The 25,306-nt window shown below is 44.0% G+C and overlaps 1 protein-coding gene across 3 annotated transcripts in view; it reads right to left on the reverse strand.

The window, feature by feature from the left end:
• foxp4 (forkhead box P4) overlaps positions 1-25,306 on the reverse strand; it is a 440,188-nt gene that overhangs the window by 124,522 nt on the left and 290,360 nt on the right. For all 3 annotated transcript variants that reach the window (XM_041196036.1, XM_041196037.1, XM_041196038.1), the window contains exons 4-5: positions 15,923-16,045; positions 14,119-14,235 (exon numbers count right to left, since the gene is read on the reverse strand). In XM_041196036.1, coding sequence (XP_041051970.1) covers positions 14,119-14,235; positions 15,923-16,045 — 240 coding nt within the window. The remainder of the gene's footprint in view (positions 1-14,118; positions 14,236-15,922; positions 16,046-25,306) is intronic.

The following is a 25,306-nucleotide window of genomic DNA, read 5'->3' on the forward strand; positions in this document are numbered from 1 at the left end:
GTCCGAAGTAAATCAAAAACTGTCAAAGATATCAGCGTGAATTGGCAGCAGAGAGCTCGTACAGTATTAAGTGATAAGGTCCAGAAATGTTACAGTGATAAAGGATACTACAGAGCTCAGTACTGGGAGGAATGATAAACACTTCTTTGATGTACTCAATGAAATATGGGCTGTATCACTCTGGCAGATGAGATCTTTAGAAGCTGGAGAAGTAAGGAAATGGTTCTTGATCCAAATCTGCAATGTGGCCAAACTGCTTATAAACCAACACAGACAGCAAGTCCCAGGAGAGGGACAGGGGGTCAAGGCCATTTCCTTGGAGGGTGTGTAATACATTTAAAGATGTTGGGTGTTCGCTGATGGGCTTCACTCCTTTAACACATTTTGTCTCTGTTCTGTTTACATTAGATGCAGTTCAGTGACTAAAGCTAGCGGGGTAACAGGCTTGTCAAGTTGATTTATGAGCACATCAACCCAAGTTTCTGTGTGTTGTACAAGACTGACAGCGGCAGTTCATTAAATCTGGGACCTGAGTGACTCAGAACTTGGCGTCAGACCTGCTGTTTAAACGTCAACTTTAACCCTCTGAGCCACGCCACTTGCTTTTCAATTTTCTGCCTTCCTCTCCTGAATGCACGGACTCTGGTCGTAGTTCCGCAGGTGCTGGCAGCTCCCCAAATGGTCATCCAAGTGACTGATCTTCTTGTGAGGGCTTTGACAACGCAAGTCAGTGGCTGTTCTCAGAGTAGAGTCATGGAGTGGTTATCATGACTGGACTTGTATCCAGAAAACATGTGTTCACAATCTCAGGATATCCCAAAGTGCTTTACACTTTACACAAGCCAATGAAGTACTTTTGAAGTGTGGTCACTGTTGTAACGTAGGAATTATGGCAGCTAACTTGTGCACAGCAAGAACCCATGAACAGTAAAGTGATTATGACCAAATAATCTGGTTTCAGAGACATTGTGCAGGGATAAATATTGATCAGGACACTGGGGGGAACTTCATGCTTTTCTATGAAATAGTGCCATAGGGTCTGTTACGTCCACCAGAGAAGAAAGACAGGGTCTTGATTTCATGTCTCATCCAAAATATGGCACCTTCGACAGTGCAGCCCTCCCTCAGTACTGCACTGGGAGTGTCAGGCTAAATTGTGTACTCAAGACTCTGGAATGGGAACTTAGAGGCAAGAGTGTCAACCACTGAGTCACAGCTAACACTAGTAGCTTAACCAGCCATTCAGCCAACTAGGGATGAGCAATAAATGCCAAACTTCCCAGCAATGCTCACTAAATACTAAAAATGACAACACTAAAAATAAAAAGAAGTCAGGGATTGGATCCGAGGGGCTGGCATCATACCACACTAACCCGCCCAGTCAGTGGGCACCTAGTCCTATCACTCTGCCACGTGGGAGCTTTAGAACCAAGGAATTGGTTCTTGCTCCAAATTGCCAATGTGGCTGAACAGCTTACACAGACAGGAAGTCTCAGCTGAACTATGTGAGAACTTTGATCTTGGGAATTCAGTCCAGGTTTTGCTTCATCGGGACAGGTGAGCAGAGGGTGTGTTGACATATGACAACACACATGACATACTAACATTCAGCTGTGTGTTGTGTTATATTCCAGATAGCCAGTCAGTGAAGGAGGGTACCGAGACCCAATCTTTACATACTTAGAAGCTTTTATTTACAGAGACATACATTAGAAACATTCACCTCCTTCCCAGCCGCCACCATTTCAGTCTGCTGCAAGATATGGCAGTGAGTCGTCAGTTAACACCATTGGCTGCACAAAATGTTTTTTTATTCTTGCATGAAATGTGGACATCACTGGCAAGGCACCATTTTTTACCCATCCCTAATTGCCCTTGAGAAGGTGGTGGTGAGCTGCCTTCTTGAACTGTTACTGTCCATGTGGTGTAGGTACACCCACAGTGCTGTTAGGGAGAGAGTTCCAGGATTTTAATCCAGCGGCAGTGAAGGAACGGTGATATAGTTCTGAGACAGGATGGTGAGTGACTTGGAGGGGAACTTTTATCTGGTGGTGTTCCCATTTATTTGCTGCCCTTGTCCTTCTAGATGGTAGTGGTCGTGGGTTTGGAAGGTGCTGTCTAAGGAGCCTTGGTGAATTCCTGCAGTGGATCCTGTAGGTGGGACATACTGCTGCTACTGTGCATCAGTGATGGAGGGAGTGAATGTTTGTGGGTGCTTTGATAGGGTTGATAGGTTGATAGGGTGCTTTACCCTGGATGATATTGAACGTCTTGAGTTTTGTTGGAAATGCGCTCATCCAGGCAAGCGGAGAGTATTCCATCGCACTTGTGCCTTGTAGATGGTGGACAGGTTTTGGGGAGTCAGGAGGATAGTTACTCGTCACAGGATTCCTAGCCTCTAACCTGCTCTTGTAGCCACAGTATTTAGATGGCTAGTCCAGTTCAGTTTCCGGTCAACGGTAACCCCTAGGATGTTGATATTAGGGGATTTAGCAATAGTAATACCATTGAATGTCAGGGGCGTATGCTTAGATTCTATCTTGTTGGAAATGGTAATTGTCTGGCACTTGAGTGGCAAGAATATTAAGTACTTAATTAATATACAATTAACACATTGTGTGTTTTATCAGACTGGGGGTCAATGGTATATAATCAAGTGTTGTTAAATCACATTGGACTCAAGGGGAACAAGGGACATAGGGATAGGACAGTAAAATGGAGTTAATGTAGCAGTTCAGCCATAATCTTGTTGAATGTCAGAACAGGCTTTAGGGGCTGAATGGTCTCCTCCTGCTCCCACTATATTCTTAAGTAGAACCCTGCAGTAATTTTCATGATGAATCATTAGAGAAAAACATAACATAAAAAGAAAAAATGGTTGATGGGAAAGCCTCAAATATAATATCACAGCAGTATTTTAATTTGCTTTGAAACACAAACTTGATGATCACCATTAAAGGCTTTGATTAATCTCATTTAAAGAGATGAATCTGCTTAAAGCAAAATGGGTGGCTCTCTTTCTCTCCTGTTTAAAATGAGGGATGTGAGTGGAAAGAATGAAGCACATTCCACTTTAGACAACCAGGCCAGAATATTCGGCCCCCTGGGGGCTGAATAAAATTGGCGCCATGGCGATCTTACCATTGGGTGACCCATTTCTCATTGGGCCAATTGAGGTCTTTATGTGATCAATGGTGGGTGGGGTGGGGGCAAAGCCAAGTGTCCAGGTGGCCAGGTAAAATCCGATGGACTGGTGGCTGGGAAGGCGGTGGGGGTATTTTCTTTCCCGGAACCCTGTGCCCATTGGAGCCCCCTTATTTGTAATTCTACCCCCCCCCCCCAGGGTTCCCCTCTATCCCTGCCCAATCAATCTCAATCCCCCACCTAACTCGCTTGAGACCACCAACCTGGTCCAGGCGAGACCCCCACCTTGGCTTTAACTACTGGTGGTGGCAGCGGGACAAGAGAACTGCCGGCTCTCAGATTAGCTGGTGGCTTTTGGCGCTCAGGATTCCTGCCTGGTGGACCCACCACACGTCCTAATGGTTTCATGGTCATTAATTGGCTATTGGGCAAGCCAGTCTAGTGGAGGTGGGCTAGTTACTGACTTTTACCCCTAGGACCCACCCGCACCTGCATAAAATTCAGGCCCAGTGTCTGCATCAAACTCTTCCACGTTGAAGGCAGAGTTGGTTTAAAATGTTGTGTAAAGGTCCCTCTACACTGTCCCATCAAATTCTCCCAGGGCAGATACAACACAGGGTTAAATACAGAGCAAAACTCCTTCTATACTGACCACGTCAAACACTCCCAGGGCAGGTACAGCACGGGGTTAGATACAGAGTAAATCAATGCCAAATATTTCAGTTTTTGCTGTAGGTTGTAGTTTCCACTACCTTTCCTCAGATGTCCAGCAATTTTTCAGGATGACAGTTGTAGCTTGTGCCAATTATCATCTGGATTCTGTGTTCCTGGATTGGTCTAACTAAAACTGGGTTGAGACTGCAAGTAATTTTCACCCAGGCTACTTGCTGCCATTGGAAAGGGAACATGTTGATTCCAGGGCCTGGTTTAGACTACAGCACAGCAACCTTCAAACTCCCACTCATCGACCATCCACTTCCTCAATCCAAAAATCACATCAGGAATTTTGCAACCTTTGGAAAGATCATGACTCTGACCTTCATTCCATCAGAAACACTCGGACACATCGTGTTCATTCGAGGCCCATTTCTCTTCGCTCGCAACCACTGCACCTTTCCTGGGTTTGCACAGACTATGTGCTACACCCTCTACTCATTTCTCCCAAGGGTGACAGGGATTGTGCTTAGAATATACAACTCTCGATCCTTGGAGTTGTGCCAGATGGACAGGGAGTCTACGAGTACAGGAGCTTCACACAGAAAGAAGAGAATGAATACTTTTGCAATCTTGAATCCATTATTGGACAGGTACAGCATGGGGTTAGATACAGTGTAAAGCTCCCTCTACACTGTCCCCGTCAGACAGTCCCAGGACAGGTACAGCACAGGGTTAGATACAGAGTAAAGCTCCCTCTACACTGTCCCCATCAAACACTCCCAGGACAGGTACAGCACAGGGTTAGATACAGAGTAAAGCTCCCTCTACACTGTCCCCGTCAAACACTCCCAGGACAGGTACAGCACGGGGTTAGATACAGAGTAAAGCTCCCTCTACACTGTCCCCGTCAAACACTCCCAGGACAGGTACAGCACAGGGTTAGATACAGAGTAAAGCTCCCTCTACACTGTTCCCATCAGACACTCCCAGGAGAGGTACAGCACGGGGTTAGATACAGAGTAAAGCTCCCTCTACACTGTTCCCATCAGACACTCCCAGGAGAGGTACAGCACGGGGTTAGATGCAGAGTAAAGCTCCCTCTACACGGTCCGCATCAAACATTCCCAGGACAGGTACAGCATGGGGTTAGATACAGAGCAAAGCTCCCTCCACAGTCTCCTTTCAAACACTTCCAGGACAGATACAGCACAAGGTTAGATACGAAGTAAAGCTCCCTCTATACTGAATAATCTGTTTCAGTCCAAAGCTCACAAAAAAAAATCATAAGATCACAAGGAATAGTATCAGGAGTAGGCCATTCTGTCCATTGGGCATGCTCTGCCATTTCAATAAGATCATGGATGATCTGATTGTGGCCTTAACTCCACTTTCCTGCCTGTCCCCCATAATCTTTGACTCCCTTGTCAATCACTCAACAGAGTGTGAGTGTATTGGTGAGTTGAGGGTATCTTACATTTCTTTCTAAAAATCTAATATTGTATCAATTTAGCAAGAAGCGCTGTTTAAATTCTATGTCTCATCCAAGGGCCTGAATAGGGAGATAGAAGCTATCCATTGACATCAGCTGAAATAGTTAATTAAGGAAACAAGCTCAAAATGTTTTTTTTTTGTACCTGGGCTCAGTCCCTTTGCTTCAGAACATATAAAATCAGACATTCTCAGTGCGACCAGCACTGAGTACAACTTTAACAGACTGATAGAGTTTGGTGAGCTGAGGGAGTTCAGTGAGGAGGGGAGGGAGGTACCCTTTTTTTTTTCTTCTAATTTTTTCACCCTGTAGGAATTGGTTCTTGTTCCACTGCAGGGAGGGAGTTAGCTGCTTAGTAAATATCTGGTAAGTGGATATGTCTATTCTATTCCTAAGGTTCAAAATAGTATAGGAATTTGTGATAAGATTTGTAAAATACGTAAATGAAAATAAATAATTGAATAAAACAGTTAAGTAATTAAGTAAAGCACATAAAGATGTTAGGACAGGTGATGTGTCATGGGTGCATTAGATGGGAGCTCCTGGATGTCAGTGTGATCCGGGGCAAACACGTCTGCAGTAAGTGTCAGCACCTTAAGGAGCTTTGGCTCAGAGTCATTGAGCTGGAGGCTGAGCTGCAGACACTGTGTCACATCAGGGAGGGGGAGAATTACCTGGATGATTTGTACCAGGAGGCAGTCACAGCCTTTAAGATAGGGTCTTCTGATTTGGAAGGTGGCTGGGAAAGGAGGCTGTGATTGCAAGTGAGGCAGATAAGGGGACTCAGATGCCAGCAGTGTAGGAATTTTGGCCTTTGTAATTGTCCAACAGGTTTGAGGTTCCCTCAGCTTATTTGGGTGGGAATGGGGTCCGCAGGATTGATAAACTAACTGACTATTGCACAATGTTCAAGAAGCCATTCAAGTGGGGGAAGCAAAAATGAATGTAGTGGTAGTAGGGGACAGTATAGTGAAGGGGATTGACACCATGCTTCATAGCCAAGAGCAAGAGTCCAGAAGGCTGTGTTGCCTGTCCAGTGCCAGGGTTCAAGACATCTGCTCAGGGCTAGGAGGAACCTGCAGTGAGAGGGGGAGAATCCAGTTGTTGTGGTCCATGTAGGTACCAACAACATAGGCAGGACAAAGAAGCAAGTTCTGTATAGTCAGTATGAGGAGCTAGGCACCAAATTAAGAAGCAGAGTCTCAAAGGTAATAATCTCTGGATTATTACCTGAGCTACATGCAAATTGGCATAGGACAAATAAGATTAGAGACATGAATGTGTGGCTCAAAGATTAGTGTGGGAGAAGTGGGTTGGCACTGGCACCAGTACTGGGGAAAGTGGGGGCTGCACCTTTGGGACAGTCTACACCTGAACCGTACTGGGACTGACGTTCTGGTGAGCCACATAACTAGGGAAGTGGAGAGGGTTTTAAACTAAATAGTGGGGGCAAAGGATCAAATTTGGAAAGCAGTGGTAAACAAAAGAGTAGAGACAATGCAAGAGAGAAAGGAACTAATATGGGAAATAATAAACAGAAAGTCACAGGAAGGGACAGGGAGTTCAAATCTAAGGGTAAATCAGCAGATAAGGCCAGACATTCCAAAAAAAATGGCTGACATTTAAAAGGATATTTCTGAATACACAGAATAGTCAAAATCCTGGAACTCCCTCCCTAACAGCACTGTGGGTGTATCTACACCAAATGGACTGCAGCAGTTCAAGAAGGCAGCTCACCACCACCTTCTCAAGGGCAAATGGGATGTGCAATAAATGCTGGCCCAGCCAGCGACACCCACATCCCAGGAATGAATTAAAAAAACACACATCCCAATGGGAAAGAAAACTTCCAAGAGGAGAAACCACACCTGTGGCTAACTGAAAAAGCTAAGGACAGTATTAAACTTAAAGAAAAAGCATATAATTATGCAAAAGTGGGTGGCAAGTCAGAACATTAGACAGAATATAAGGAACAGCAAAGGATGACAAAAAGATTAATAAGGAGGGAAAATTTAGAGTATGATAGAAAACTGGTCAGTAACATAAAGATAGATAGTCAGAGTTTCTATGAATATCTAAATAAGAAAAGAATTAACAAAGTGAGTATTGGTCCTATAGAAAGTGAATCTGAGGAATTGATAGTGGAAACTAACGAGATGACAGATGAATTGAACAGGTATTTTGCTTCTGTCTTCACTATATAGGACACAAGTGACATCCAGGAACGAGCGGTAAATCAGGAAATGGAAGGGAGGGAGGAACTCAGGAAAATTACCATCACCAGAGAAGTGGTATTGAGCAAATTGTTGGGGCTGCTGGCTGACAAATCCTAGGATCCTGAAAGAAGTGGCTATTGAAATTGTTGATGCATTGATTATTGATTTTAATATTAAAAAAATCCCAAGATTTGGGGAAGGTTCCATTAGGCTGGAAAATAGCAAATGTAACTTCTTTATTCAAAAAGGGAAGGAGACAGAGAGCAGAATACTGCAGGCCAGTTAGCTTAACATCTTTCATAGGGAAAAGGTTTTGATCAAGTCACCTCTTACTCTTCTAAACTCCAGCAGATACAAGCCTAACCTGTCCACTCTTTCCTCATAAGACAACCCACCCATTCCAGTGTTAGCCTAGTAAACCTTCTCTGAACTGCTTCTAACACATTTACATCCTTCCTTAAATAAAGTGAAATAACACTGTACACAATGCTCAAAATGTGGTTTTACCAGAATCCTGTACAACTGAAGCATAACCACCCTACTTTGATATTCAATTCCCCTCGCAATAAACAGTACAATTCTACTAGCTTTCCTGATTACTTGCTGTGTCTGTATACTAACCTTTTGTGATTCATGCACTAGGACACCTAGATCCCTCTGAATCTCAGAGCTCTACAATCTCTCACCTGAAATCTCTATTATTTAGATAATAAGCTTCTTTATCATTCTTCCTGCCAAAATAGACAATTTCACATTTGCCCACATTACACTATTTTTGCCAGATCCTTACCCACTCACTTAACCTATATGTGTCCTTTTGTAGCCTCCATATGTCCTCTTCACAATTTGCTTTCCTACCTATCTTTGTGTCATCAGCAAATTTAGCCATCGTTCCTTCGGTCCCTTCATCCAAGTCCTTTATATAAATTGTAAAAAGTTGAGGCCCCAGCACTGATCCCTTTGGCACACAACTTGTCACCTCCTGCCAACCAGAAAAAAGACCCATTTATGCCAAATCTCTGCTTCCTGTTAGCTAGTCAATCTTCTATCCATGCCAATATGCTACCCCCTATACCATGAGCTTTTAATTTCTGCAATATCCTTTGATGTGGCACTTTATCAAATGCCTTCTGAAAATCTAAGTACAGGACCTCCACTGGTTCCTCTTTATCCACAGCACATGTGACTCCTTCAAAGAACTCCAATAAATTGGTTAAAAATTGTTTCCCTTTTACAAAACCACGTGGACTCTGTCTGACTGCCTTGAATTTTTCTAAGTGCACTGCTACAACATTTTAATAATAGTTTCGAACATTTTCCCTCTGACAGATGTTAAGCTAACTGGCCTATAGTTTCCTGCTTTCTGTCCCCCTCCCTTTTTGAATAAAGGAGTTATATTTGTTATTTTCCAATCTAATGGAACCTTCCCTGAATCTAGGGAATTTTGGAAAATTAAAACCAGTGCATCAACTATCTCACTAGCCACTTCTTTTAAGTAGCATTGTGGTGTTGTCACTGGACTAGTGATAAAGAGACCTGTAGTAATGCTTTGGGGACCCGGGTTCAAATCCCACCATGGTGGAATTTACTAAAATGCCCTTTAGGGGAAGGAACACTGTGGACACGTGACTCCAGACCCACAGCAATGTTGTTGACTCTTAAATGCCCTCTGAAATAGCCTGGCCAACTGGTCAGTTGTATCACACCGCTACAAAGTCCCAAAAAAAAAAGGAAACCGGACAGACCACCCAGCATCGACCTAGGCATGGAATCAACAACAGCAAACTCAGCCCTGTCGACCTTGCAAAGTCCTCCTCACTAACATCTGGGGACTAGTGCCAAAATTGGGAGAGCTGTCTCACACAGACATCCTCACGGAATCATGTCCCACCAAAAGGACAGACCCACCCACCGACAGGACAGACCCAGCAGAGGTGGCGGCACAATGGTATGCAGTTGCCCTGAGAGTCCTCAACATCGACTCCGGACCCCATGATGTTTCATGGCATCAGCTCAAACATGGGTAAGGAAAACTCCTGCTGATCACCATGTACTGCCCTCCCTCAGCTGATGAATCAGTGCTCCTCCATGTTGAACACCACTTGGAGGAAACACTGAGGGTGGCAAGGGTGCAGACAGTACTCTGGGTGGGGGACTTCAATGTCCATCACCAAGGGTAGCTCGGTAGCACCACTACTGACCGAGCTGGCCGAGTCCTAAAGGACATAGCTGCTAGACCAGGTCTGCGGCAGGTGATGAAGGAACCAACAAGAGGGAAGTACATACTTGACCTCATCCTCACCAACCTGCCTACTGTATATGCATCTGTCCATGACAGTATCAGTAGAAGTGAACTGCGCACAATCGTTGTGGAGATGAAGTCCCACTTTCACATTGAGGATACCCTCCATCATGTTGTGTGGCAAAACCAATGTGCTAAATGGGATAGATTTCAAACAGATCTAGCAACTGAAGACTGGGCATCCATGAGGCGCTCTGGGCCATTGGCAGCAGCAGAATTGTACTCGAACACAATCTCTAACCTCATGGCCCAGCATATCCCCCACTCTACCATTACCACCAAGCCAGGTGATCAACCCTGGTTCAATGAAGAGTGCAGGAGGACATGCCAGGAGCAGCACCAGGCATACCTAAAAATAAGGTGTCAACCTGGTGAAGTTATATCAGAGTTATAACAGTTAATACATGGATGCCAATCAGCAGAAGCAGCAAGTGATCGATAGAGCTAAGTGATCCCACAACCAACGGATCAGACCCAAGCTCTGCAGTCCTGCCACATCCAGTCGTGAATGCTGGCGGACAATTAAACAACTCACTGGAGGAGGAGGCTCCACAAATATCCGCATTCTCAATGATGGAGGAGCCCAGCACATCAGTGCAAATGATAAGGCTGAAGTATTTGCTACAATCTTCAGCCAGAAGTGCCGAGTGGATGATCCATCTCGCCCTTCCCTGGAGCTCCCCAGCATCACAGATGCCAGTCTTCAGCCAATTCAGTTCACTCCATGTGATATCAAGGAATGGCAGAAGGCACTGGATACTGCAAAGACTATGGGCCCTGACAGTATTCTGGCAAAAATACTTAAGACTTGTGCTCCAGAACTTGCTGCAACCCTAGTCAAGCTATTCCAGTACAGCTACAACACTGGCATCAACCTGGCTGTGTGGAAAATTGTCCAGGTATGTCCTGTATACAAAAGCCACTCAGTTCCTGACCTCATTACAGCCTTGGCTCAAACATGCAAAAAAGAGCTGAACTCCCGAGGTGAGGTGAGAGTGACTGCCCTTGACATCAAGGCCACATTTGACTGAGTGTGGCATCAAGGAGCCCTAGCAAAACTGGAGTCAATGGGAATCGGGGGAAAACTCTCCACTGGTTGGAGTCATACCTAGCACAAAGGAAGGCGATTATGATTGTTGGAGATCAGTCATCTCAGTTCCAGGACATCACTGCAGGAGTTCCTCAGGGTAGTGTCCTAGGCCCAACCATCTTCAGCTGCTTCATCAATGACCTTCCTTCCATCATAAGGTCAGAAGTGGGGAAGTTTGCTGACAATTGCACAATCCTCAGATATGGAAGCAGTTCATGTCCAAATGCAGCAAGACCTAGACAATATCCAGGCTTGGGCTGACAAGTGGCAAGTAACATTTGCACTACACAAATGCCAGGCAATGACCATCTCCACCAAGAGAGAATCCAACCATCGCCCCTTGAGGTTCAATGGCATTACCATCACTGAATGCCCCACTATCAATATCCTGGGGGTTACCATTGACCGGAAACTGAACTGGACTAGCCATATAAGTACTGTGGCTACAAGAGCAAGTCAGAGGTTAGGAATCTTGAGATGAGTAACTCAGCTCCTGACTCCCCAAAGCCTGTCCACCATCAACAAGGCACAAGTCAGGAATGTGATGGAATACTCTCCATTTGCCTAGATGAGTTCAGCTCCAACAACACTCAGGAAGCTTGACACCAGGCCAAAGCAGTTGGCTTGATTGGCACCACATCCACAAACATTCACTCCCTCCAGCACCGACGCACAGTAGCAGCAGTGTGTACCATCTACAAGATGCACTCAAGCAACTCACCAAGGCTTCTTCAACAGCACCTTCCAAACCCACGGCCACTACCATCTAGAAGGACAAGGGCACCAGATAGATGGGAACACCACCACCTGGAAGTTCCCCTCCAAGTCGCTCACCATCCTGACTTGGAAATATATCACTGTTCATTCACTGTCACTGGGTCAAAATCCTGGAACCCTCTCCCTAACAGCACTGTGGGTGTACCTACACCACATGGACTGCAGCGGTTCAAGAAGGCAGCTCATCACCACCTTCTCAAGGGGCAACTAGGGATGGGTAATAAATGTTGACCTAGCCAGCGAAGCCCACATCCCGTGAATTAATTAAAAACAAAATTCCATTTTGACATTAGTGAAACTGATTCCACTGTCCTTTCAGGTAGCACATTCCAGATCACAACAGCTCTCTGAAAAAACAAAAATGTTCCCTCCATGTTGTCTCTGTCCTCTGGTTCCTGACGCTCCGGCCACTGGAAGTAGTTTCTCTTTATTTACTCTTATCAAAACCCCTGAGAAGTTTGAACACCTCTGCTAAATCACCTCTTAAGCATCCCTGCTCTAAGGAGAACAACCCTATTTTCTCCAGCTTCTCCACATAACTGAAGTCCCTTATCCCTGGCACCATTATAGTAAATCTCTTCTGCACCCTCTCCAAGGCCTTGACCTCCGCCCTAAAATATGTTGCCCAGTATTTTTCAGCTGAGGCCTAACCAGTGTTTTATAAAGATTTTGAGTAATGAGACAAAGGTAAGACTTTGATACCAAGCAACAGCCAATGTATTATTCTGCACTAAGGTGGATCCGATAGTCAATTATCTGATTGCATTAAGACCACAAAATGTAATTGCTGTCAAATTCAATTGAAGGCTTTAAAGTTATGAAATGTTTTGATAGAGTAAACACTGAGGCAGTATTTCTACTTGTGAGGAAGACCAAATCTAGAGGATATCAATCCAATAAGAATTCAGAAGAAACTTCTTCACCCAGACAGTGGTGAAATGTGGAACTTGCTGTCACAAGGATTAGTTGAGGTGAATACTATAGATATATTCAAGCTGGAAGCTGGATAAACACATGAGGGAGAAGGGAATAGAAAGTTATGCTGATAGGGTTAGATAAGGAAAGGTGAGAGGGGGCTCCAGTATAAACATTGGCATTGGGCCCATGGAGGATATTTCCAGGTTTGGAGAATTCTAGCACTCAACAAAGATTGGGCAAGTTGGGGTTGTTTTCTTTGCAATAGCAAAGGCTGAGGGGAGATTTATTCGAGGTATGTAAGATGAAGAGGGGCCCAGGTAGAATGGATAGGAAGGACTTACTCCTCAACTCCTCTCTAACCTTTCCACTAATTAGTTTAAATCTGTGCCTCCTGGTTATTGACCTTTCTGCTAACAGAAGTAATTTTTTATCCAGAGGATGGTGGGGATCTGGAAGTCACTGCTTCAAAGGGTGGCAGAGGCAGAAACCCTCATCATGTTTAAAAAGAATATTTGGATATATACTTGAGGTGTCATAACCTATAGGGCTACAGACCAAGAGATGGAAGGTGGGATTGGATAGGGTAACTTTTTTCCTTGGCTAGCATAAGACAACGGACTCCTTCTGTTCTCTAAATGTTTCTTTGTTTTAATTCCACGTTTCGTTCCAGGATTGTGGCAAGCCTCTTTTTAGTGTCTTCCAAATACTCAAGCAAGGTTTCAACCAGATCCCCTTGCTCCAGGAATTCTCCCCTTCCCCTCCCCATACTAAACTCTTCCTCCTCCTGAATACTTCAAAATGAGTTAAATGTGGTATCAGAGTACAACTGGAGGAAGAATAGGGAGTAGGACTAGGGCAAGAGGAGGAGGCTTTAGGACAGGAGACAGGCAATGGGGCAAAAAGCTCAATAGAAGCCAATGGGCTCAAAATTTGAATTATATGTTTATGATGAAAATTCATCAAAAGCCTTAGAATCATAGTTCCCTACACAATAAGATATAGAGAGCAGGGAATCATGCAAGGACTTGTCTGGCTACTGCAAAACACGTAGGTGACAAACCTCACCTTTGTGTGTCCAGAACTACAGCTGTGGGGTGTAAAATGAGGTTTGATGTGTGTGGATCTGAGTTAGGGAAGCAATTCCCCTTAACATCCCTGGGTAAAGGAAGGAAAAATCAGCCACTTTATGTGAAATGTCAGAGCGAGAGAGAGTCTGTGTGTGTGTGTGTGTGTGTGCGTGCGTGCGTGCATGCGTGCATGCGTGTGTGTGTCCACGCACATATCTGTATGTATGTGTAAGTGTGCATGCATGTGTACATGCAGCTTGATGTTGGCTGAGGACAGGATTGTGATGCTTCTACAGTTAAATAGCCATCCAACTTTCACTGCCTAGCTTCTCACATTAAGAACTGTCACTTGGATGACATACTAGATGAAGGAAGATGCAGTGTTTTCAGTGTGAAGGAAGGGGAAGGAAGGATTTTTAAACAATAGATTCCCAACTAATTCCTCCAGGTCAACATACCTCTTTTGACTGTTTGATGGCCTGTTGCTGTTGCTGTTGTTGTTGTTGTTGCTGCTGTTGTTGAGTGAGCAGCTGAAGGTGTAATTGTTCCTGTTGCTTCTTGTAATACTCTTGAAGCTGTTAAGAAAAGGAAGAGGGAAAAAACACACACAGACAGAAAATACAAAGGATCTCAGGGTAAAAAAAAACCCACAGATGAAGCAATCAGAAAATTAATATCAGAACAATAGCCAGCACACAGTGCAAACTTCACTGCTATTCTGCGTTAGACAACACCAATTAAATTCTCCGTGGAAAGTTAATTATCTGTCAGTGCTATCCTACAGGGTCTGTGGGATCATTGTGTGCTGGTGACATGTAGATGAGGAACCTGTAAGATGCTGCTTGGGATGACTGCTATGTTTAGAAAGATTCGAGAAATATATTAATTTAGATCAGTGGCTCATTTAAAGTGAAAGGAACTGATTACAGCAAGCACAGGGCATCTAGTGTGTGTCAACACTGCTGGAATTAACTCTTCTTGCTTCAGTTCCTTTCCTTTTTTTGTGTCTCATCGCAGGAAGCCAATTTGCTCAACAGGAGGCCATTCAGCCCCTCGCCCTCTCCCACCATTCAATTAGATGAAGGCTGATCTGTATTTTCACTCCATCCACCCACTTTTGTTCCCAATCCCTTAATCCCCTTACCCAACAGAAATCTCTCAATCTCAGTGTTGAAATTTTCAATTGACCGCCCCACCCCCCCATCAACCCCTAGCCTCAACAGTGTTTTTTGTGGGGGGGGGGGGGAGAATTCCAGGTTTCCACTTACCTTTGTGCGATGAAGCACTTCCTGACATCACCCCTGGCTTGAATTTTAAGGTTCTGCCCTCATGGTGTGGATTCTCCTGCCAGAGTTTCTCTCTATCTACCCTATTAACTCCTTTGATCATTTTAAACAACTTGATTTTCTATATTAAAGTGGATACAAACTTGGTTTCTGCATCCTCTCCCTGTGATTTAACCCTTTCAGCCTGGGTATCATTTCACTGAATATTTCACTTGTGTGTTTGGAAATTTTCATTTGTGCTTTTTATTCCCACACAGACACATTTCTCATCCTCAGGTATCCAGAGTGCAAAGAAACTGCCTGTCACTCACCCATGAACATACTGAGACCAGGCTAGCATACCTCCACCACTCTAGACCTGAGTTAAGCTGACACCGCACTGCCTGGAGATCAACTGTGGCCTTCTGGTTTGTATGACACAGCATTAACCGAACTATCTGGAATGATTGAGGGTTATTACACGAGAAGCTGCTTTAAGCCACTCCGATACCAGCGTTGTGGAGGGTGGGTGGTTGTAGACAGAGTGGGGTGAGTGATGTGAAGGGGGATTGAAGATGTGGAGGGGGGGGAAAGGCAAAGATTGTTGTCTGTTGCTGAAGATTGTGTTTTATGTAGTCAGTGGCAAGCTCAGAACAAATCTGCTAATTCCCCATGAGCATATCCAGTGAGGTCCATTAAAGAAAGGGTATTCCAGAACCATAGCTGACGGGTCGAACTTGCAATGGGGATTAAATCCACTCTTGAGGAACTAGTGATAGTGATTTCTACCCCAGTGATGTGAATCCCACTGACAGCCAGCAGCTGAGGTGGGGACATTCTGGCGAAACAGTTATCAGGCTGTGGGAGACCTGATGTGGCCAGATGACTGATTGCGCCAAAGGGTAAAACAGAAGCTGCTGCCTGAGCAACGACAGTGTTTGTCAAATAGGAGTTGTCTCTGTAACTCTCCCCTGTGTAATGTGGGCTTGCCACTTACCTGCTGTAACATGACTGCCTGCTGCTGCTGCAGTAACGCCTGCAGCTGTGGTGGAGACAGAATTTGCTGCATCTGTTGTGGGGTGATCACCTGTGGACTCATCATGGCTACGGATACAGGCACCTGCAACCAGACAAAAAGCCAGGCACACTTAATTGAGCTTTTCAGAAATCAGGAAGTGTTTGATGGAGCAGATCAGAAACAGAAACTGACTCACTGCTGTATCCAAGGATCAGTAATCAGAGCACACAGACTGAAAGTGAATGGTAAATGAACTAGAGGCAACATGAGGAAAATCATGTGAGTGTTTGTCATCTGGAATGTGTTGCTGCAAGGGCAGTGGAAGCAGATTCAAGGGAATTGGATGGATATGTGAATGGGAAAAAATTACAGGGCTATGGGGCAAGAGTGAGGGGAGTGGGACTAATTGTGTTATTCTTTCAAAGAGCTGACATAGGCACAATGGGCTGATTGGTACAGCACAGAAGTGAGTGGGAGAGGGGGTAGAGACAAGGTGATGAGGGGAAGGGTAAGTTGAGAGAACAGGTTAGCACATTGTTTAGCTTGAGACCCCAACTTCGACCACAGATGTGATGTGAAATAATTGAGTTGATTATCCAAAGTAAACTGGAGCTTTATCAGTCCAATAGTATCAGAGTAAGCAGCAGATTCATCTCTTTGAGGAAGTGACATGTTTATTGTTGAGGTTGTATTTATTACACCTCACATTGATAACAATCTTTCCATCTGGGTGGTAAGAGGGGGAATAATCTCTCTTCAAATGTATTGGGGGGCAGTTTTTGATAGTCTCACATCAAAAGGACCTCAAAAGTAAAGCTGTAAAGATTTGTGGAAATATTTGAGAATTAATCAGAAACTGGCAGAAGGGCAGAGAAGAACGGGAATTGGTTAGAAGAGGATATGTCACAGTGTGGCATGGGATGGCTGGGGAATGGGACTGGGGGTGGGTTGGTGGAATAATAAGTGGGATACCCCAAGGCTTGTTGTTGGGACCACTGCTGCTTCCAATTTACATCAAAGACTTAGATCCACACACTCAATATAAAGTGAACAAATTTGCAAATGCTACCAAACTAGGACAAGCAATGGAATTGGAGGAGACAGAGCCCACAGGTTCCACAATGGGTTGGATAAAATATATTTGAGCCAGACAATGGCACAGGTGAAACTTAATACAGTCAAATGCAAAGTGCTACATGTAGGAGACGAAGGTAGATGACACACATCCTCCAGGAATAGCTTCAACGATGCTAAGGACCCTAACTAACCAGCAGAGCAACCAACAAAGTTAAAGCAATGTCACTCTAACAATAGACTATGAATCAGGAGATGTCATAGTCAAACAATGATCTGCTCAGATCATACCTTGAGTACTAGGCCCCGTTCTGGTCACTGAGACACTGTAGATAGAGCAGACCCACATGTCTGATTTGTGTAAAAACAAAAAACTGCGGATGCTGGAAATCCAAAACAAAAACAGAATTACCTGGAAAAACTCAGCAGGTCTGGCAGCATCGGCAGAGAAGAAAAGAGTTGACGTTTCGAGTCCTCATGACCCTTCCACAGAACTGAGTTCTGTCGAAGGGTCATGAGGACTCGAAACGTCAACTCTTTTCTTCTCTGCCGATGCTGCCAGACCTGCTGAGTTTTTCCAGGTAATTCTGTTTTTGTCTGATTTGTGTGTCTGAGACTTGAGAAACAACAGAAGAGCTTTGGCTCTTTCGGCTTGGAAGGTAGGTGTCTGAGAGATGATCTTGTCGAGGTCAATAGGGGAATAAATGATTTGGAAATAGCTGTGACATTAAAATAAAAAGTGAGCAGAGAAAAAGGGTACAGGTTCAAATGAGTAAAATGTAAATCTCAGGATGTTATAAGGAAATTTTTCCTTACTTCAAGGATAACACTTGAATTAGGAGGAACTAAAAAGTCAGTGTGGATGAGTGAATTAAGATGGGCTGAATGGCCTCCTCTTCTGTGACTACCTTGTGAAGGGGGGGAAGCAGGGAGATCATCCACACTCAAAGAGGATCTGAGATTTCAATTTTGAAATAAGTTACTCAGGAAGGATATTTTCGTGTGTAGTATGAATGGGTCCATGGAAGAGTGGGCCAATTCCCCTATGAACAGGGTCATCATTGGGAATTGCCTTCCTGATTCTAAATTCAATGAATGTTAATGTAAAAAAAAACAGCTTTAGGTATATTTTTGGAGGGAGAAATGATTGAAAATATAGTGAGAGGTATTGAGGGATAAGCTTGTTTATCTCTTCCTAAATATTCTTCCATGGTTAATGTAAATATTGCTCCATATTGTTTGTTTATAAGACTGGCAGAGAGATACAGTGAACAGTCCTCAGAGCCTGGGTTAAATGTACTTTGTTCCGTTTAACAGATGGAGTGTCAGATATAACAGCCAGTGGCTCAGTACAAGTTATATTAAAATGTAATTCCACATTGCCTCACTGACACACTCAGCACCCTCCACATCTGCCTGAAACTGGTTAATACAAATTATATATTAAAAAAATTTAAATTGCTAATCAAAATCCATCATCTTCTAATTGGTTTTCAATTAAGTGTAGCAATCCTACTAATTAAATCTTCACAGCTGTGACCCACTAATAGCACCTGACATCACTTCCTGTGCAAAACACAGCATTGGATGCTGTTTTTAAGGCCATTTGTATTGTTGAATGGATTTGTGGATGTGAACTGCCTATCTCACCTAAGTGACTGTTCTTCATGTGCGAGTGGGTTGTTTCTATACAGGACCCATTCTGTGGTGTCAAGTTAAGGTTCTGTCTGCCCTCAGGTGGACGTAAAAGCTCCTCTGACGCTGTTTGAAGAAGAGCAGGGGAATTCTCCTTGGCAATCTCACCTCAACCAACAGTACCAAAAACAATTTAACTGCCACTTACCTGGTTTGCTGCTTATGGGATCTTGCTCTGCACACTTGTGCAGCAAAATTAACAGTGGCTTCACTGACTCTAAAATAGTCCACAGGTTATAAAACACTTTGGGACATGCTGAAGTGAGAAGGTGCTAGCTTTGTACAAATTATCTGTCTTTGATCTTTTAATATTTGTTTCCCCTCTTGTGAGTTAGGTGGCAGAAAGTTAAAGAATCCAAATTAAGCTCAGCTCCTGGTTACTCCATTTACAAACTGGGCCATGATGCAGAAAAGAGTTGGCACTCGCTCTTGTGATTCTAGGGTCAAAAGAGGTTGAGAAGATAAATGGGCAGTGGAGTCCACCCAAAGCTATTGGAGTTTTACTAAGCCCTGATTTTGGGTTTATGCTGTCATTTAGGAAAAAGAAGGAAGAAAGTATTGAATTTTGGTGATGCCTGAAGTAGCTCCAAGTCCTTCATTCTGAAGTGCGTTGACTTGAATTTTGTCAAATGCAGCAGCTATTCTGTGCACAACAAAGATCTCTCAAACAGTGATGGGATGAATGACTAGATAATCTGTACATTACTGGTTTGATTGAAGGAATGTTGACACCAGAGCTTCTTGTTTACCTTTCAATAGTGTCATGAGGTCTTTAACGGCCACCCAAAGCAGCAGACAAGACTTTGGGGGGTTTATTTTAAACACATTCAATCTTGATGGCAGAGTCTCCTCAGTGTCAGAGTTCAGCACAACTTGAGGTCTAATTTTAACGTGGGTTAGATGCTTAATACCAGCTTTAAACTATACCACAATGACATTTCCAATTCAAAATGAGACAAGTTTGTATTAACTGAGTGGAGTTACCGATTTGATTTTAATTGGCTTAAAGTCAAACAATTTTACCTGTAAATTAGTGTACACTTAGAACTGGATTGAAGTTGGACCAAACTCACTTCATGGAGGATCCTCAGAGTCAGGGGTAAGACAAGGGTTTCCTCTGGAATGGATTGGAACTCCAGTTTGATACCGAAAGGACAATGTGCCAGGGAGCCAAAATTATTGATCCCTCCTTTTCCTCAATGTTAAAACCACGATTTGGGGATGAGGCCAGTTTAGGAAAGATATGGCCTGTGCTCCAGACTGTTCTCCAATCTTTCCAAATACTCTGTATGTATTGCTAATCAGATTTTTAGTGTTGAAGAGGCTCCTTTTCCACGGATCAAAAGTGAAGGGCCTGGTCCACTTTCATCTACCCAGACTTGAGCTCCGGGATTCCTTCCCTGAAATTGGGGCTAAGGGCATTTTAACCTAATCCATTAAGCAGGAATTGGTTGGGTTCAGAGTGAAGGCCCATTTTGTACCCTATCAGATTTTATACCTCTTTGAAATCAATGGAGAGGGGTGGATTAAATCAATAAGTTAATTTCTCCTCCTTCAAAACCTTCCTTAAAACACATCTCTTTGACCACTATTCCTAATATTTCCTTGTTTGTCTCAGTGTCTTGTACCTTCTGGGAAATGCATCAGGATTGTAGTAAAGGTTAAAGTAAATGCAAGTTAGTATTACTCTGGTTTGATCACATTGATTCACGCTGAGTCACTGAGACCATGTGGGTCCCAGCTTGCGCCTGGGTTGATGCTGAGTCAGGAGAATTGGTGCTCATGATACGATTGACTCTCCATTGCATATGCTGAGTACAAACTACAAGATCCACTCTTACTGCTCATAAAACTGCCCTTTAACACACCCCACCACCCCCCACCCCCACCACCTGTAGAATTTCAAATCTGTGGTCGAGGATTGCATTAAGGTAGGTTGTGATGTCTGTCGTGTGCAACAGCCTGTGGATACACTCATGCCTGGCCTCACATCTGAAGACCAACCATTCTCATCAGTGACGGGAGTAGGGGTGGGGGTTTTGAGGATGTAGGGAGGAGGATGGAGTGAGTGGGGTGGAGGAGGGATTGGGAGAGTTGTTGTGGCTGATGGATTGATCAGTTTCTCAGCTCTACCTGACCTGTGAAAGAGTGTACACTGGCACTGGGTGCCTGGAATTGAAAAGTTTCCATTTTCCAGCCTGTTCCTTGGCAAACACTAAATACAACTAAAGAAAATATTTTTAAAAACCCTTCTTTGGTGGGCAGAACAAGACAGTGTAAGAATGATGAGACCCTCTGGGAAACTAGGAGTAAAATAGAGAGGTGACCTCTTCCTGATTTTCTCTCTCCCTCTATCAATATTCATCATGACCATATTCAGAGATTGGTACCTCAGCAGAGTGAGGAACAAGTTAGGACACATCTGACAGCCGCTAATTAGTAAACATTCTTAATGCAATTTGATTTAATTAATTCTAAAATGAGCTTCAGTGGATTTTTAAATTAAAATGAATGTAAACAATAGCTTATTTGTTTTAAAACAGGAAAACTGCTCTGCTCGTTGGCACTACTCAGTGAGCCTTGCTGGAAAATGTGTGTGTGCATGGGGACTGGGCAAAGACAGGTTGGGTTCAGCTCTGATACCTGCCCTTGGTTGAATAACTTGCTGTTACTCATGTTTAGCGTTCGTTCTTCTGTGTCCCTTTAACACTAAGGGTATCCCAGTACGGACAGAGACAGCGACAGGGGCTTTTGGCAGGGTGGGGAGTGTTCAAGCAAACACTGATTGGAAAATCCTGCCAATTACTGTCCTGGTTAGGGTAGAGCGGAGACCAATGAGGCGAGATACGAGAAAGCAGCCTCACTTCAACTATGGGTGTATGGGAGGCCTGACTGTAATATAAATGGTTATCTCATAATCAGAGGCCAATGCTTAGAGGCAATTGGGTATATGAATCCATCGAGGATCCTCAAGCTAGTGTGCGCACTAGCCCGGCACACTCCTTCCCTTCCTGCTCCACTCCTGTGTCTGTTCCACGCACCAACAGCTCCTTTACATTACTGAACTAGTTCAAGTTGAGGCTTTGACTGCAAGGCACATTCTGTGACAGACAGGCAGCTTTTCATGCATCGTCTTGCCCATCCTCGGTCATTTGAAACCTGTGAATCGCAGCACTCCTTTTCAATGTTGCCTGCCCGTAGCACAGTGCCATACACACCTCCACACTTACTGAATCAGAAAGAGAATGATGTGTGTCCCATGGTGGATTGAGTACTGCAGCAGAGAAGCTGTGGCAGAGATTGGCCTCTGATTATCCCTATAAAGGAGCTGCAATTTTGAGGCAGAAATGTAGCTTCTGGGGAGTGCAGAGGCCTTCATGTGGTTTCAGAGGTCGAATGACACTCACAGCATTCTGTCCTGCACCACTAGAGGACAGGCTTACATCAAACTGTATGATCAGCAGAATGAAGAACGGTCAGAGATACAGCGAGTTCTCTGATGGCGACACCTGCCCACCATTGACACAGTCTAAAGCAAAACACACAACAGGTGTGTCTGGAAAGTATTCACTTCACAAAAATCTTCCTGCAAAGTTATTCTAAATTAGCTACAATAGGCCATCATCTAGTAGCAATTCACCAACGATGGACTTTATCTAAAACAAAATACAGGTGCCTCTGGGCTCAGTGGGTAACAGTCTCACCTTGGAGGCAGGAGGTCATGAGTTCAAGTCCCACCTAGAGACTTGAGCACAAATTCCAGGCTGACACTCTAGTGCTGAGGGGGTGCTACACTGTCAGAAGTGCGCTCTAAAGATTGCATCACACTGTTCAAGGGCTTGGCAGGGGAGTTCTTACCAGTGGCCATGCTAATACTTATCCCTCAATAAACACCATTAAAAACAGATTATGTGGGTTATTATCTCATGCTGTTTACTGTGCAAAAGCCAGCTGCTCTGTTTCCTATATTACGACAGTGACTACACTCAGTACTTCAAGAACTTTGGGACATTCTGAAGTTACAAATGCTATGAGGTAACATCTTTACATGATTAATATTTCAAACAGGACAGTTCACTCCACTCCCTCACCTTGTCCTTGGATTTAAGATGAAAAGAATGTTTCCCCAAGCACTAAACCAAACAGAGCAGAAAACTCTGATTCAAGCTCTTGATCAGTGTTGAGTTTGCTGACAGCAGTCGAATGCAACAATTGGTTTGACATCCCTGGGTTAGGGAGGAGGAGAATCAACAACTCCTGGGGAGGGTAATTTCAACCTTCACCTGGGGTGTTATTGATCTGATAGAGCAGAGATTCACCCCCAGCCCCCGCCCCAGACCCTGCCCCTCCACCACCCCAAGCTTCACTTGTCTGATGAGATATCTGTGCTCCTCTAATTCTGGTCTCTTGTATGTTCCCAACTGTCATCGTTCCACCATTGCTCCCCCGTGCCTTCAGTTCCCTGGGTCCCAAGCTCGAGAATACCCTCCCTACACCTCTCCACTTCTCTTTCCTCCTTTAAGAGGCTTCTTAAAACCTACCTCTTTGCCCAAGCTTTTGGTTATGTGACCTAGTATCGCCTTATGTGACTCAGTATCATGTTTTGTCTTATAATGTTCCTGTGAAGAGCCTTGGGATGTTTCTCATAGACATTTACAGCACAGAAGGAGGCCAACTGGCTGGTCAACAAAGATCTGACTGCACTAATCTCATTTTCCAGCACTTGGCCCATAGCCCTGGAGGCTATGGCAACACAAGTGAATATCTAAATACTTCCTACATGTTACGAGAGTTTCTGAGGGGGTCTCATTCCGTTAATGGTGCTATTTAAATATGTCATTTATGTTGGACCTATTGCATTAGATTAACATCCCAAGCAGTGAAAATCATCACACCCACCCCCACACCCAGCACCCCCCAAACTCTAACCAGTTTCCAGTGGCACCTGTGAGAATGTGGGTGAGGACAGGATGGGACACAGAGGTGATGCTTTACACAGACCAATATCCTGCTGCATGCTCGGTCTACAAAATTGGTGGCTTGGGGGAAGGTAGCAAAGAGAGGGAATCTCCGTCTAACCAGAGTCAGTGCCTTTCGAACAGCTGATAAAAGTAAAAGGCAAAAAAGCTGAGAGAAGGTTGCGGGTAACTTCATATAAACTTGCAGGATAAAAAGAGGCCATTCAGCCCATCATGCCTTTGTTGAATCATTGAAAGAGCTATCCAACTAATCTCACTCTGTGCTCTCTCCCCATAGCCCTGAAAATTTCTAATTTTCAGTAATTTATCCCATTAGGATCCCTTTCAAAGAGGGAATCTCTCCATTTTTCAATCCAGATATTGTAATTAACTGTTCAAGTTTCAGTCAGGTTCGAATAGTTTGCAGCCTTTTGTATCACACTGATATCAATCTCCTCTGAATAACCCTCCCAGGTTGATGATGAATATGGAATTCATACATTCCACTTTCTTCTCTTCTTGGCTTCAGCTTGTGTGTTTTTTTTATAAATATTTATCCCGTACCCCTGCAGGTTACACACTGCCAAATCATCGGCAAATTTACTGCAAGCCACATATAGCCTCATATCCTGCCTGGGTCAGGCTTCATGCAGTCCAGCTATGCAGCCCTGTGCCAATCTACATTCCATCCATTCAAACATTTTCTTCTGCTCAATGCTTGTTTCATTAGATCAGGAAATAAAAGAATCTTTTTATTAGAAAAACAGGCTTTAATCCATTACTAACAAAGTAAAGACGCTGGAAGAGATTGATTTCACTATGGATGGAATTTACTCTTCTGCTAGCCTGCCAACTGCAAATTCAGCCAGCCTCAGTTGGTAGCACTCTTGTTGCTGAGGGTGAAGGTTGTGAGTTCAAGTCTCATGTTAGGACTTTACTCCTACATTACAACAGTGACTACACTTCTAAGAGTACTTCATTGGCTGTAAAGCACTTTGGAATCTCCTGAGGTTATGAAAGGTGATATATAAATGCAAGTCTTTCTATATTACATTACATAGACTACCACTTTGGGATGACTGCACTGTCTGAAGACACCATCCTTAAGATCGGATGTCAATCCAGAGTCCAGTTGCCTATTTGAGTGGATCTTTGTGATGCTGAAATGTGAACTGTTGGATAAGGGATTTATATTGTGTCCTACAGCTCAGCAATTGAACTGACAGCATGCTCCTGCTCCCAGCTCCCTGAGTATCGCAATTTCTCAGCCAGCACTGAAGTTCCATGTCCGTAAGACAGTGACTCACAACCAGGAGATAACAATGCTGCCACTGGCACTCACAATCCCCTCCCCCACAGTTTAGGCCAAGCAGATTCCATCGCGCTAAGAGCCAAAACAAACAGAACCACTTCTGTTTGAAGAATGACGTCGAAATATGAAAGTAAGAGCAAATATAGAGAAGCAAAGGAATGCAAAACATGAAACGACACAAACATGAGAGGCAGGAAAAGAGAAACAGATGGAAATTGGCAGTGAAAGAAGAGGGAGAGATGTAAAGAATGAATGGTTCCTGCTAAACCGCTAGACCTTTGGTGAGGGGTCACTGAGACCCCGGTTTAGAAGCAAAATGGTTTT

Source organism: Carcharodon carcharias, chromosome 9 (assembly GCF_017639515.1).
Source record: "Carcharodon carcharias isolate sCarCar2 chromosome 9, sCarCar2.pri, whole genome shotgun sequence".
NCBI lineage: Eukaryota > Metazoa > Chordata > Chondrichthyes > Lamniformes > Lamnidae > Carcharodon > Carcharodon carcharias.